This window comes from Anopheles maculipalpis, chromosome 2RL, assembly GCF_943734695.1.
Source record: "Anopheles maculipalpis chromosome 2RL, idAnoMacuDA_375_x, whole genome shotgun sequence".
Classification (NCBI taxonomy): Eukaryota; Metazoa; Arthropoda; class Insecta; order Diptera; family Culicidae; genus Anopheles; species Anopheles maculipalpis.
Genome location: NC_064871.1, coordinates 868,919 through 884,214, shown reverse-complemented (window position 1 = coordinate 884,214; position 15,296 = coordinate 868,919). Strand labels below are relative to the sequence as shown.

The following is a 15,296-nucleotide window of genomic DNA, read 5'->3' as shown; positions in this document are numbered from 1 at the left end:
AACTTCCACAACGCGATGGCGAACATGGCTGAGCACCCGTTCGTTTGGAACCTTCCAGCAGTATAATCAATCCACCGTAACGATGTAATCTTTTATAAACTTTCAATGCATTTGGGCGTTGGTTTGTGTTGGCATCAAAAGCAACCAAATTATCCTCTCTCAATAGCTCTATTTACAAGTCAACTCTTCGTCACGGTTCGCCGGTTTGGGCTTCATTTTAACACCAAATCATAAACAATTTATCGCCTTTTTGTTGACACAAATTGACCAGTTTTTGCGACCCCTTTGAACAAATTGCAGGCGTCATAAAAATAAACACGTGTGTGATGTTCAATTACGCATCTTCCCTTTCTCGACTAACTCCATCGCTTCTGCAAATGACAAACGGTCAAACGAACATCCTATGGACATTTTACGGAGCTGCATCTGCACACTCAATCGAATATGCAAAAACCAATTAAGTGATTTAATTTTAAATCATGCATCATAAATCAAACCGACCTGCTCATAATCAACTCTACGGCGATGAAATATTTATCCCACTTGCCAACATCAGGATCATCAGGAGCAGTTCAATCATATCCAATCCCATCTTGTTCGCACCAATTTTCGACACTGTTCTGCCCGCCTTCGACCACCGTCGTCGCTTCGCCGTTCCGTTCGAAATGTCGCATTCAATTGGCTGTTTTAAAGAGAGAGAAAAAATGCAGCAACAGATTGAACTCTTTTTTCCGAGTTGTTCATGGATTCATCAAAATTGTCCCTTCATCTATGCAAATCTGTAGCATGAAACCCAATCAAACAACAACGACAACAATAAAAAAAAAAAAACAGATTCAGTTAACATTGGCATAAAAACCACTTCCTCCTATCGCTGAATGCCGTCAGCATTCGATGCCAATGTCATCGGTCAGTATTCACCCACACCAAAGAGCCGCTCGACTCGCACGGCCGGAGTCCGGTGAGTGAGAATGGATCGTAAAATATGCATATAACCATCGAATACAATAACCCGATCCCAATCTGTCCCACACGGATGCGTGCTCCGGTTAATGGGCAATGTGCAATGTCGAACGGTCTCTCTATGGGGCTCTGCGTTGGATGTTACATATTTGATGGCCCGATGGCAAAACCAAACACACGACACCCGGCATCCGGCACCAACCACCCTGATCGGCCCCAAGCTCAAGCAACCCAGCAATGCCGCTGTGTCCAGCCTATGAAAAACCAAAACAGACACCTCACTGACCACGACACTGTATGTGCCTCCGAGGAGAGCGAGAGATACGAACGTCCAGCCCAGAGCGCAACGGGGGAAATTGACACTCAAACCGATTCTCCACACCGGAAGCTAACGATGACAACGTTTTCATCGTCTCCTTCCCCCAAAATCCCGACACACGGATTGGATTCAAATATGCAATTATTTGCTCTTTTACCTTTTCACCACAAAGCGATGCGTTCGGAAAGTGTGGTTTGGCAAGAACGACGAACGGTTCGACACTACGAAGCCAGAGAGAACTCTGGCAAGCAAAGTGGGTATTTTCCAGTACTGATACCATCGTCTGAATGTCTGAAAGAGACAGCCGAAAAGGGACGCAAACGGACCTTGATCAAACCGCAGTTATTATTGATACACTCATATCCATGCACCGATGTCATTCGAATACGGTGTTCTGAACGCTGCAAGCTGTACGGTGTGTTCTGTGTGAGGTTCGACGTACGATGGAAAACCAATCCGGACACCTACGGTTCGTTTAGTGATTTGCTAGCGCCTCTAAAATGAAGCACGTGGAGCTGTTGAATTCCTCAGCACGAGTTTCCAATTTTGTCACTTGGAACTCTCACTGAAGTGGCAAATTTGATTTGTTAGCCGAAATTGAATGCATTTGGTTGACTATTTTTTGAAACACTTCCTGTGAGGAGTGTAGCGATCGGTAGATGTACTACGAGATGGTTGCATTCTGAGACTCTGACTAGCAGTTTACTATAAAAGTTATCAAATTAGCATAAAAGGCTTGTTATTTTGTTTGGTCTTAATTTGAAATAGAGTTTAAACATTTTTCATTTAAAATAGTTGATAATTTAATAGTATAATCAATAGAAAGATGTCATTCGTAGAGAATATATATAAAAACAAAAGCAATTAAGTGCATTTATGATAAATATTAGCTTTTATCTCAGAGCAAAACATTACCTGTTTCATGATCTTATCTCATCTAAACTGCCTCGCCATAAGCAAGAGTAACTAGCCAATCCGTGTCAAGATTCCCCCATTTTATTTATCATATTTAGTTTAGCGGAATATTTGATTATACATTAATTTCTGATAATTGTTTGTGCACTGTAGGCTGCTATTCAATAATACTTTGGCTTCATAGATGGAAATGCACATGCAATGCGCAATCATGATCGATTCAATCGATCATTCGCATGGTTTGTGCTTCGTTTTCTAATCAATAAACCAAAGCAAAACAGATGTATAATTTCAACTACTTTGTCATATTATCAACCTCTATTAGCTCACCTACCTTCAGCAGTTATCTTAAGTCAACGCAAACCAATCGATGACAGTATGATGCGCTGTACCCAAGTGCCAGTGATTCATTGACAACATTGTTTTTGAAGCTGATAAAAAGGTGTTTCCCTCCAGCCCGGGTATCAGTATTATAGCATCACAAACCCAAGCAAGATGATCGCTGCAAACCATTTTTTCGTATTTTTTGTTACGCTCAGTGTCGCTTTGAGCTACGGTTAGTGATCGTGTGTTGTGTTTGGATTTTTGTTTGCGTGACAAGTTGATTAATCCAATTGCATCGTTCCAGTTCTTGCCAACCAGTGTCCGCACTGCAATGGAGTTGCAGCCTGTCAAGCTAATCAAACCATTCCCAAAGTTACCTGTACACCGGATATAGTGAACCAAACAGTGAACCAGTTGGCAATATTTTTCAAAAATGCTAGCGACTTCACGGGTAGCTCCACGCAGTATGGGTGTGTGAAAGTGACCTTTATTCAGCAGGGTAAGTAGTGCAGTATGTTTTATTTCTAGCACTGTGGATTCTTAATTCTTGGCTTGTTGCGCCAACCAGGGTATAACGAGGACACATTTGCCGTGCAGGGATGTACGGCGGGCAGTAAAAGCATTTGCAGCCAGCCTACGTTTTCTTTTTATGGCAACCTATCCTGTTCATTCTATACCGCTCCATCGCCCAACCAAGGCCATCGTCTGCTTAGCAGTGCACTACTGAGTGTGGCCTTCATCGTGAGTGCATTTGTGATTTCAAGCTAACGATGCACAATCTGTCCCATCACTAGTGCTTTGAAGCTAATGCCATCGAGTAACACGAAATAAACCGACAACAATCGTACAAGTGGCTATTAATTCGCTCGATGACACGTGAGCTACTGCCCGTCCATAATCATCATCGTCGTAGTAGTTCTCTCTGTATATGCTGTTGCAATCTTTGCCGCGGCACGTTGTGCAACCCATATTTTCTTTCATGTTATCACAAATAGGAAGGCTCTCGTAGGTGCACCCCTTTAGATGGAACTCTTCTTCGCCGATAATGTTAAACTTGAAACACTTGAAGCGCGTTTTATCGACACTCTCCACGTCCAAGTTTTCGTTCACACGCATAAATAAGCTGATGTACCTCTCGGCCAGCTCTTCGTTACACTCCAGGAACTCGCCCGTATCGTCGCAGATGAGCTCTTCGCCCTGCGATAAACAATTCAAACACGGGTTGGCGTAGCCTAGAGCGAAACAAACCACGTGTCGATACAACTATTTTCCAACAATGTATGATCAATACTATCCTTACCATTCTGGACCGCGTTCATTAGTAGCAGTAAACCAACATTCAAGACTAAGGAATGCATCCTGAGCGATGAAACTTCTGATCTTTACTCTTCCAAATAGTTGCAGTTTGTGACAGTTTGATTTCGAAAGTGCACCGTATCGCTCTCCCTGCTTCGTATAGATACAACTTGTATAAAATATTCACACAACAATCAAAGTGATTCCCCAAGCGTATTGATTGCGCTAACCTTCAGAAGCTTTTTTGGAATTAAAGTTCCTCCAATGCTAACCCCTGTGTCGAACTACGAATGAAGATGCATCCGAATCCGAATTACCAGAGAGCTGCCAACAGTCCTACTTGTACACCTACAATTTCCTATACTTCCACCATGAAAACTTCAGTTTATTATCAATTTAAATGACTTTCCCATTCAATAAGCTAACTTATCATTATGCAAACACACACACACAAACACCAACCAACCAACCATTTGCGGCCGCCTTGCAACTCCGACATGGAACCGAGTCAATCAACACTTTGGAATTGGGAGGAACGCCAGATTGGAAATATCTTACGTGATCTTCCGTGCGCTTCCTAAATGACTCTCCGACACTTTGCTGTACCGTCCTGCCCCGCCTTGGTAGATAAACAAAGTCAAAGTTCCATCACCCAACCAACACGCGAAAGGTTCGTCAAGGTATGTGGCGCGGTGGCGTCGAATTCATATTAATAATTAAAATAATTAATTAGCCAAACAAAGGCAAACACACCGTGCGTAGTCTAAAGCGCACTACGGTTGCCTGACCGGACCCGGGCAAAAGGATAAGGAAACTCGATCCTTCCAATCGAACACTTGCCACTGGGATCCGTAGTTCCCGTCCTGCTGCTGTACCGGTGTGGCAGGAAGTGGCACAAGTTGCCTTACCACCGTAGCCACTATAACTCACCTCTGGTGTAACATTAGACACGCCGCATAGACAAAACTTTCCGCGGCCTCGTTCGTTACCCATACTGCGAAAATGCTAGTGAACTCAACTCAAACAGACCGTCTCCCGTTTCCCTGTCAGCCCACCGACCACCACAGCAACCGTGAGGTGCTAACATCCGCAACGTACATCCGATGTGACCGTCCGGTGGAACACGCGGAATACCATCCGCTCTACCGGAGCAAAAATCAATTTAAGTCTATCGTAATTTATATGCGCTTTATCTTAACTAATCTCCAACTCTTAATTTGATATTATAAGAAACATAAACAACTTTAATAATATAATGTGGTTTCCGTCTTAGGAATCTAGCCCCATTCCGGAAGCAGGGTTCAGACTGTTGCCTCATTCCCTTTCCACTGACTCCGAGCTTCTCAGCGCTCTACCCGCATCGATCGCACCAGATCCAAACAGCATACAAGCATCGGTCCTTGTCCTGTGCCAACACACATTCATCCGGAAGGACAACTGGAACGCCGTTCGACGCCGCATCCACTTCGCTGCAGCTACAAACGAGCGGTCGGAGGGAAATTTATACGCTTCTTCCAACTTTTCACATATCAGCCCAAACCACGACGGCGCTGGGTTGTTTATTCTTCGCACAAGACATACATTCAAGATTTTACACCAATTCGTCTTGGCATTGGCTTGGCAAGGTGAGACTCGGAAAGGCGTAAAAGATTTCCCAAGACATTCCCAGCCCCGACCAGATTCAAAAACCCGGACAACGACCATTCAAGGCATCGAGGACGTACAAATCACTTCGGCTCGATGCAGACAAACGGTAGTCGCCCCGAACTCTTCCGTGCGGCTAGCCCTAGCCACATTACTTTGGGCGTCTTTTAAGATATAAATCGCTTCCGGCATTCGACCAAACCCAAAAACGCTCGGGATTCAATGTGTACAGTGAGCAGAACCATCAGTCAGTTAAGGGCGAGTGGGAAAGCAATTCCGTGGCAATCGTGGTTTTAAACACTTTCTGCCTGCGCAAACAATTGATTTGATTCATACCGCTGTTCACCTTTACCGATTGCCATTAACTATCGCAAGTGGTGGGTGGTCCACAGTTCTCTAAATTTTATTCAAATTTTCACTACAACCACTGGATAGTTGTGTAAGAAATGCTTTTTCATCAATCATCGAAATAATTATTGCTGTCCCGGTTGCCATTCCGCCCGAATGCTGATTCGCCTCCGATGGCGCGATTTACAAATTCATTTGTTTATTCACAAGGAATCACCAACCCTACGAAACACAGGCTTGTCAAAAGTTAACGCACCAGATTCGGCAACAAACAGCGTCGGAATTAATTATCATCAACGTTCGAAAGCACGTTGGACACACGTACACACGCGATCTCTTGCCCAACACACGTGGTGCTTTACTTTTGACAGCTTCAACCTGCTCAGGTACCCCTGTAGGTAAGGGACAAGTTATGCTTGATTTCCCTACTGGGAGACCAAGCGCTGATAGGGGGTTGTTATTCGTACCTACACCGAATCCGGGAAGATACCAAGAGTCTGTCTTTGTTTGTGCCAATTTCCCGATGGCATTCTACAACAACAAAACCTTTCCGTTTTAAAGAAGGATTCCCCTCCGACCGTAACATTGACGTGCTCCTGTATTTCATTTTCCCAGACAACATAAACTGGTGGACTAGTTTGTATCCCACTCCGCGCTCAAACGCTGTGTTCGCTGTGTGATTCGTGATTTTCTATTGAGGCATAAATAATTACTTATTATTATTGCGAATCAACACAACCCAACGAGTACGGCTGCTGGATCGCTTCGCTTCCAGTCAATGTCTGGCGATACAGGACCCACCCGTTCAGCACCCGTTGGCTGTTCTACACACAACCGGCTGAACGGCTTCATGATTTCACACACGACTCGGTGCCGGTTGTGTGGGAAGTCGAGCTTCGAAGAAATCAGATACGACTCCTTCGAGTGCACAAGGTAACGGTTGATGAAGTTATTCTTAGAAAACCCCGAAGTCATAAATCAGAATGGAAAACCGTTTGCCGTAGCAAGAGCACCCGGGCCATCGTCGTGTATGGACAGCGTTCGTTATTCGTGGAAGATGAATATCCTTGAAAATTGCGAAGGATGAATTCAGGATGTCCGGAATGGGACGTACCGTATCGTCTTCGTGCCAATGCCGAGAGTTTTCCCGTGATGAGTGGGCATTCATTCTTTCCTCCACCCGAGTATCACCCCGGATGCGAATGCCGGAAATTCCCTTTTTTGGGGCGTTGCGTTTGATCGGATTCGCAAGTGTCATCATCCGATTAGAACCATCGTTGGCGAACTTGGAGAACTAGCCACATAATTCAAGGATCCAACATGCGACAAGCGTCACCGACAACACTTCTTGAGTCAAGTATCGACAAGAAGATAGTTATCGATGCAGGGTGCGTATGATGTGTGTGTGTGTGTATGTGTTGCACGGAAACATAAGGACCACCTTCGCTTGTACATACTGAGTGTTAATAAATTGTGCTCAAGTTCCTTCAAGAACAGCGTTCACGAAGGGACGACAAACTCCCGGAAGTCTTCTGATGGACCAAGGAAGATGTTAATTACTATGAAAATTAGACTTCTCTATGTTCTTTCATTGAATGTTGTTATTTAGAAAGCTACTAGAAATAATTTTAAAATTCTGGCAAAACATCATTAGACTGTTTTTTTTTTCTTAACAACATCAGCATACATAATTTTGCTCTAAGTTTGGTAGGAAATTATTCCAAGCCGCAGTGGGGACGAATCGTTCGAAATTCTAACTCACCGACCTTGCACCGTTGTGGGGTTGAAGGCTCTCCTACTCTTGAAGCTCTCCTTCTCCTACCAGGAGAATGGAGTTTGTGAATTAGACGACGATACTGCTGATGACGTGTGATGATTATGGCGCGTCTCGCGTACATCCCCAAGAAGCCGTGTGTACGTGTCGCCAAAATGAATTGGGAGAATTTATAGAATATTTAAATTACTTCTTTATCAAAACGTGAAAGACGTCGAGTGCTGATGAACTTTGCCTTGGCCCGAAAACTACGCGCCCGACAAGGTAATAAGCATGTGACGGTGATCCTGTGTTTAGAGAGGATCGAAACGTCCACAAAAGGAAGCGTTGCGTACAAACTTATGCTACCATCCACTCCACTCTCAGTGTCCAGAAGCGGTGCGGTAAGACGCTAGGGAAGGAAGACGGTGTACGGAAAATACTCGTTCGAAGAAAAAGGACGACGCCTGGATGTGCGAGATTTGATTTATGAATACGATATTTGTTTAATAAATACAAACAAACCTCCCAAAAACCAAACGCAAACTCGCAAACGTCAATCCATTCCCTCGTCATCTTCCGGCACACTCGTACTTCGTTAACTACCGGTCGGTGCCGTGTTGGAGGGAAAACTACACCCACTCACTTTCAAGAGTGTTTCTTCCGGTGTCGTCGATGCCGCAATAACGCAGATTTCAACACCATCATCATCGTCATAGTTGTTGCCGGCTGCTCCCGAAGCTGCCTCGAACTTCTCGAAGGTCCTCGCAAACGCTTCACACGCGTTGCGAACCCTCACCACGCTCAAGAACCGGTTCAAGCGCCTGACGTCTATCCTCCCCACTATCTTGCTCGGGAGCACCGTTTTAAGCCGCATTGTTTTGATTGAATTTAATTATATGTTTATTGATTGAGCAGACCTACGTCTAGGTAGGTGAGGCGTATGCGTCACAAAAATAAGGCGACGATCGGCAACGCACAGCGCACGGCCGAAAGCTCTTGTGCGCCAAGCCAAAAGGGCAAGTTCCATTGCATCAAGCAGCGGCTCGCCAAGTCAATCTAGCGGCAGGTCTTACGCAAAGCACAAACTAATTGGTAAAGTTCAAGTGTACGACACGACATAATTGAGCCACGATCTGGCCTCCGCCCCGAAACCGCTCCGCCCAGAAGCATCCGTCCACTCCGCTGCTAACCATATATTTCTCAATAGCGATTTGACCCTTAGCGGACCCGAAAGGTTCCTTCCACGGGTGACGCGAGTTATTAGAACGCCATTATGCACGGATTGCAGTCACATCACACACTGTTTCATGCACATAACACCACAGGCAACTAACTAGCTATTGCGCGATCGCACACCAATCACACACGAAGCACTGTAATTGTACTGGGCTCAGGTAGGTTTGAAGCTTTTTATTCTCATTATTAATCAGCTGTACGGGTTCGTTGTAAAGCTGCCCAGTGAAACTGCAAGTAATGAGCAGATTGTCAGCGAGATCAACGAACTTCGCACCGTATCAACGGATCCTGTCCCCTCGTCGATTGAGATGGGAACGTTATTGCACCGATCACCGTTGCAAGCGATGCACTCGAGCGATCCCTGGAAGGCGACATGGCGCAAGGAACAAAAGCGTCTTTCTCCTTCGAGCTGGTGGACACATCCTCGGGTATACAAAAACACGTGGCCGCTCACAGATGTCGCTCGCACGTGGAAACACTCGTACCGATGTGAGGTGGCTGGCAAGATCGTTTTCAGGGACGGAATGAAGTTGACTAGAGTGTCGTTGTTCTTTAGGACCGTTTCCTCATCGCATGTCACCACTCGTACATCTTTCCCGAGCGAACATTCTTCGTAATAATCGCAAAAGTCACATTCGAGGCCATATCCTTCAAAAAAGAAGTAAAAAAAATCATTAAATCTCGGTAAAGGCTCGTCTCCGTTCACATTCTCTCATCGGCTTTGGGATCGTTGCCCGAAATGGGTTACCTTGAAAGACTAACCTGTTTTTGCAAGAGCCAACAGCATTAACGCTGCAGTGACTGTAGCCGAGCGATGCATTGTGACGTCAGCAACTAGGTAAATCGTAGAACTGATTGTATGTTATGTTAGTATCACAACTAAAACTGCGCGAACTATTTACACCAGCACTTTACGCGTGTATCTCAGAGCAGGTATCGCAAAGTAACCGGTAAGCTTCTCTGTTGACTGCCCGGCGTTAACTAAATGCAGCGACTGCAAGTGCAGTGTTGATCGGCATGCATCTGGCGTCGCGAAAGCGAAATCGGCCGTTGGTGTTGGTGCTATTTTCTCTAAAAGCCATCAATTGCAAAGCGACGTGTGGATTGTGGAGCCGTTGTACCGGGTGCTTGCAATGCAGCAAGTCCAAGGCTGTTACTGCCAGACGATGGGTGTATTATGCAAACCTTTTTTAATGCGTTTGTTTACTACGATACGGGGGAATGGGATAGTGCACACAAAAGATGACGTTGTTCGATCGCAAAAGATCACCGTTGCATGTGAACCCGGATAATGTTTATTGATGAGTATGGGATACCAATACAACAGTCATACGCGGACTATTTATACCAGGCAGTTAACCAATCCTGCTTATTGTTAAATTTCGTGATGATTTCAAATGGTAACATTGTTTCACCTTACATATCCAAAGAGCTTTTTTAAACATGCTCTTCTGATCAAATGATGTATGGTTCAATGCACATCCACTACAAAAATCATATACATGAAAATGCACGGGAGATATACCTCCAGTTTTGCATCCTCAAAAAAATTCCATTATGCTACGAATAGAATGATTTCGAACGCGTTTTCTCCATCAATCCTCACACGAAGTACACTACTCCTGCCCCAATAATACGAAATTCGTCCACATTACTAAGTCATAACTGTCGCTTGACGCTGACGAACGTGAACAATCGCAGCTCAACAATTTCTGCAGGGGAATCTCAACCTACCTGCTACTACTTCCACAATCATCCTGCCGGTTTTATTTATTTTATTTTTGTGGCAACGCCATCTCAAAACGGAAATACCCATCGGAAGCGCATACTTTACAATGGGTGAATTGATGATAGCGGGCGAGAGAACAGAATGCCCAATTCCAGCCGTAAACCCTCAACGACGACGACGACGACGAGGACGATTGGTAAGAGGGAAGATACGTCAATGGCTAAGAAATGTCGAAAAATACATCAGGGAGAAATAGATATGTTTTATGAATGCTAACGTTAAAGTGACATCCTGACCCGGCTTGAAATCGTGCTCGTTTTCATCGTATGCTGACAAATGTGCTCCTGGAAGGAAGAAAAATTGATACACGATGCGTCTGGCATAAGTGCACTTACCACTGCGAGCATTTTACCATTACACATTTATGATGCCAGAAATGGTGCCACCGTCTTAGCTATCTTAGTTCCATTGCGATTGATAACAGCAGGAACAGCTTAACACACTTCACGTAAATCCTCCAAACGATTCGACCGAAATTCAATCATAATATTTCTCGACCCAGGAATCGAATATGTTTCACAGCGAATAATTCACGTTGGACGTTGACAAATGAATCGTAAATGAGAATATTATACACACAGCCGACAACATCTATCCAACTCAGTACTATGCAAACTTGTAGTTTATCGAAGTGTCCTACGTTATTTTGTTCCAAGTATTACCTATATACTTTCCACAGAAAAACAAATAATTTATAGAAAAAGATACAAATACATACATATACAGGTGCATTTTTCTAGCGTGGCATCAAATTGTTCTGGTCATTAAAATTACCATAGGTGTAGGTGCCATTAATTGGTAAACCTGTTTGCAAACTGCGTAATTATCCAGTAATCATATGAAACACAATTGAAATGCTAACCTAGCAGGACTGCTATGTTGGTATTGCTAGTGTGCAATTACACTACAAACAGGTGGAAGGATTGCAGCACAGAATTCCCATTAAATACATGTAACGACTAATTTATTTGCTTACTATGTTTGATTTATAGTTACATGAAGTTCTCGCCGAAATGTTACAAATCCCATTAAATCATTAGAATTTGATCATAATTTTGAAAACCAATAGTCTGTTCCAGTTCTCTAATCCGGTTCCCACCTGTCCCGATGGGATTTAATGCGCGGTCCTGTCGTGTGTACACCGCCGCCGTTATCGTCTTGGCCTCCGGATCACCCCAATCATGTTTGTTCCTTATTTTATTGGAAAACATATTTTATTGAAGAATCTTTCTTGAAGCTACTTTGTTCTTTTTTTTCGCTTTCAACTCTAAATAAAATCAATTCACCTTATCTCTCTTCTTTTACATCCTTATTTGTGCTGCTTTTTTCATATCGAAAAAGTTTGAACAAATTTCAAATTCAAGACCGTTATTTTCTTGACATTTCGAGCAGCGAGTACTGTATCGAGCAGTTCGAGCAACCGCCAACAACGAATGAGCTCGAATTAAACTGTCACTCGGATTCTGCTGAGCCCGCTTGTTTGTTTACATTTCGCTCGGGAATGCGTGTGCCGCTAAAGCCCGGTAACTTGTGATTTTGTTCCGAAAGCATTACAATTTTGTTGTGATTCGGTGTGATAAACTATTGCAGTGCAGTGATTAACACCAGTGTAGCAACATGGCTACGAAAACGGACAGTTTCGGGTTTAATGACACGAAGTTGTTTCAAGTGGCGCGGGACTGTTCGCCGGACGACCATAAACATACGCAGAATCTGGTAGAATCGAAAGATGATATGCTGTATGTTTGGAACGCGAAGAACTGTTGTATTTTGGTGTTGAATTGGCGGGCCGCTGCTTCCCGCAAGAAGGATGACCTTAAACATCAGGTAAATGAAGAAGTGCATTAATTTTAGCGATTGCTAGCCGCAAACACCCATAACCTCAAAAATCAGCGGCAGTACTGTCAGCGGCTAGAAGAAAGCAGGGGTTTTCGACGAGCGCTACCGATTCTATCCGGCTTGCTGCGCTAGCATAAAGTTGTCGAGCCAATCTGCAACCGCCAAATAAATTAGGCATCGCGTCCCAAACCAAACCCGCCTCTAGTTTTCGATGTTTGTAATTTATCAAATAATAATGGATTATTTATCGGTCTAATTAGCTTTTATGGCCATAATCTTAAATTATATGCAATCGCGAGCGGAAGGTCCTTGTGCCCACGCTCATACGAAAACGAATATCTGTGGTTCATTTCATTATTCGTCGACTTTGCCTATCGCAAGGATTTTTTTTTCAGTTGCCTTTCGTACCTTTTTACCTTTCTACAATTTTATTTCTTTCTTGCGCTGCTGACCCATCACACCCCGTTTCCTCGCCCACGTGTGCTCGTGTTATCTCGCGGTCCGAGAAAACGAGCACGAAAACGAAATTTCATTTCAAACCCCGTCCTCATTCTAAGGCATTCATTCGGCGAGAGCGATTTAAATTATAGGAAGGAAATTTTATTACATTACGAGCAACAGCACAGTGGAAGCAACGCGCAAGCAGCGATCATGGAAGGAAAGTTTGAAAATAATGGATTTTCTCAAACACCCTCCTACTTCATCAAATCCAGCACATACAACGTCCGTTCCGGGGGTCGATTACTTTCTTCTCTCGCTTTTTTTTCTCTACTGCCTCTACGACATTCTGGTACCTCACGGCCAAATTACCGAGCACAGCAATGATTAACATTGGTGCGCCCGAGGGTGATCACATTGGCTATTTTTTGTCATTTCTGTCCTGCCAATCCATAAAAATTGTATCATTTGCCAACGATGCCTCCGTCTCAAAAGTTGAAGCCCGGACACGACTGGATCATCATATTGAATGCCGTTAACCGAAGGCGCGGAAAATAGAGAGGGAAAAAACAGGCGATGGGGCCGGTGTGATAAATAATGAAATGCTTTTTTTAACGTACCTCGGCTAATAGAGCCGAAAGTGCTTAGGAACTGACATAAATCAGTTTAAAGATGATTTGTTTCGGTTTATCGCAAATAAGAGACAAATATTACTGTTTTGATGGAGTGTCCTTGTGCACATTGCATCACCATTGCATTGAGGTACGGTTGATGATTATGTAAAAATAATAAACTCACTTACAACACTGCTGTTTCAAAACTCAGGTCAATAGAAGATCAAAGAAATGGCATTTTATTCGCCACCTTTTCAAGCACACAATACGTTTGCGACATTGTAAATGAGTTGAATCCTCAGAAGAGGCCAACCGCTCACCGGAAGGTGACAACGATATGAGGGTAAATCCAATTCATCCCAAATGAAATTTTTAAAAACTTTTTTCTCTTGCCACCGCGTAGCTGTATCCTAACACAGCTCTGCTACCGTTTGTTGTACACTATTTCCCTTGTATGTGTGCATGCACACCATTGCATCTACCTTTTGGAAGTGTCCGTGCGGTGCTTGGTTTATCATTCACAAATTTATGCTCTGGACGAGCGAATAGCAGCGGGCTCATAAATTTTCATCCCCAACCCATTTATAAAATTATAACTCCCCGAGGTGATTCCGCCGTGTCGCCGTGGCGCGAGGATGAATGGACGAGGAAAAACCGACCAACCAGCGGAGCGCAGTAATGTGATGTATCCACATCCTTCTTCGTCCGGCCAGCTCCGGTCGTTTCGTGGAGGTTGTGATTCGACCTTGCCATGGATAGCAAGGCGTAAGCACTTTTTGCGCTTCATCCATCAATATGCTTCGGGATGTGATAATGATTATGTCACGTCGATCATCGGATTTAATGTGACATTAAAACGCACGACCATGAAGCGAACGTACGCGGTGAGCCCAGCAGCGCTCACATCTCCTGCAGGCAGTCGATGACTGTTGGCCATAAAATCATGGAAGCAGTAAAACAAGCCGCACCAGCACAGCTACCACAGCTAGCGACACCAGAAAGCCTTAATTACGGAAGTATTAAGAAATTTCGCAACTGCACTAATAATAGTATCTCAAAAGTATAAATTGTACCCACACTCATCGTAATAATAAAATAATTCCTTCCAAGCTACAGTCCTCGGAGGGAAGCTTGTTTTGGTGCTTCCGATTCCCGGCAGATAGTTGTGCACGTATTTCTTGATCACCGAAACGGACACACCGTTCCAGCCGTTGTTCCCTACCGTTGCGTTGCATCGGTACTGGTAAAAACGGAACTTTTCCCATTTCTTACTTCACCCCACCACGGGGGAGAAACGGCGAACCTGGCCGCCCTTATCCGTGTCCTTTACTTCCTGAAGCAACTGCACCATGCGTCGGGAGCAGTGGAAGAACACACAAAAAAGTACCGGCCAAAAATTGCTACCGCTGCCTACTGTTGCCGGTAGTTCGTTCTTTATATAATATTTTAAAAATTATCACTCCACTTTTATGTTCGTTCTTTGCCGAAGTTTTACGCCTCAATCCGGTCCCTAGTTGCATCTTCACGTCCTTCGTCCTTGCTAAGGCTCCAACGTTGCTGCACTGCAATCGAAAGGGCCAACGTTTGCACGTCGAAGCCAGCGGTAGTGGCACTGCGCTTTGTCATGGTTTGCCATTTCAACATCTGTGATATATTTACTGTCATCTTGTTAGTTTCATTTGCTGAGGACAGCGAGCAGGGTCGCATTCAAAATTCTCACAAGAGCCCATGCCTGTTAAGGATTTCTGGGTAGTTGTTTTCTATATTCATTGTCGCTCTTGCAACAATGAAAAGCCTTTATATCTTGGTTCTTAA

General features: G+C 44.1%; 5 protein-coding genes across 6 annotated transcripts in view; 4 read left to right on the top strand and 1 right to left on the bottom strand.

Annotated features, from left to right (window-relative positions):
- LOC126558632 (14-3-3 protein epsilon) overlaps positions 1 to 15,296 on the top strand; it is a 321,858-nt gene that overhangs the window by 157,745 nt on the left and 148,817 nt on the right. The window lies entirely within an intron of this gene.
- Positions 1 to 15,296, top strand: part of LOC126558356 (opsin-1-like) — a 306,086-nt gene that overhangs the window by 245,696 nt on the left and 45,094 nt on the right. The gene's annotated exons all lie outside the window — the stretch shown is intronic.
- On the top strand, positions 2,693 to 3,289 carry LOC126559378 (uncharacterized). The gene is made up of 3 exons (XM_050215528.1): positions 2,693 to 2,753; positions 2,826 to 3,020; positions 3,090 to 3,289. The coding sequence occupies exons 1-3, from the start codon at positions 2,693 to 2,695 to the stop codon at positions 3,287 to 3,289; spliced, it is 456 nt and encodes a 151-aa protein (XP_050071485.1).
- LOC126559232 (uncharacterized) lies at positions 8,951 to 9,631 on the bottom strand. The gene is made up of 2 exons (XM_050215360.1): positions 9,564 to 9,631; positions 8,951 to 9,449 (listed from the first exon to the last, which is right to left on the bottom strand). The coding sequence occupies exons 1-2, from the start codon at positions 9,619 to 9,621 to the stop codon at positions 8,992 to 8,994; spliced, it is 516 nt and encodes a 171-aa protein (XP_050071317.1). The 5' UTR covers positions 9,622 to 9,631; the 3' UTR covers positions 8,951 to 8,991.
- The window catches only part of LOC126557153 (nuclear pore complex protein Nup88), a 48,812-nt gene continuing 45,654 nt past the window's right edge, over positions 12,139 to 15,296 (top strand). The window contains exon 1 of the mRNA XM_050212831.1: positions 12,139 to 12,417. Within this exon, the coding sequence (XP_050068788.1) occupies positions 12,208 to 12,417 (210 nt within the window). The 5' untranslated portion in view covers positions 12,139 to 12,207. The remainder of the gene's footprint in view (positions 12,418 to 15,296) is intronic.

Excerpts from the sequence above, each read along its gene's own strand:
- LOC126559232 (XM_050215360.1), bottom strand. The coding sequence starts at position 9,621 with ATGCATCGCTCGGCTACAGTCACTGCAGCGTTAATGCTGTTGGCTCTT. Across the intron at positions 9,450-9,563 it reads GTTGGCTCTTGCAAAAACAG|GATATGGCCTCGAATGTGAC; the intron begins GTTAGTCTTTCA and ends TCTTTTTTGAAG.
- LOC126559378 (XM_050215528.1), top strand. The coding sequence starts at position 2,693 with ATGATCGCTGCAAACCATTTTTTCGTATTTTTTGTTACGCTCAGTGTC. Across the intron at positions 2,754-2,825 it reads CAGTGTCGCTTTGAGCTACG|TTCTTGCCAACCAGTGTCCG; the intron begins GTTAGTGATCGT and ends GCATCGTTCCAG. Across the intron at positions 3,021-3,089 it reads AGTGACCTTTATTCAGCAGG|GGTATAACGAGGACACATTT; the intron begins GTAAGTAGTGCA and ends TGCGCCAACCAG.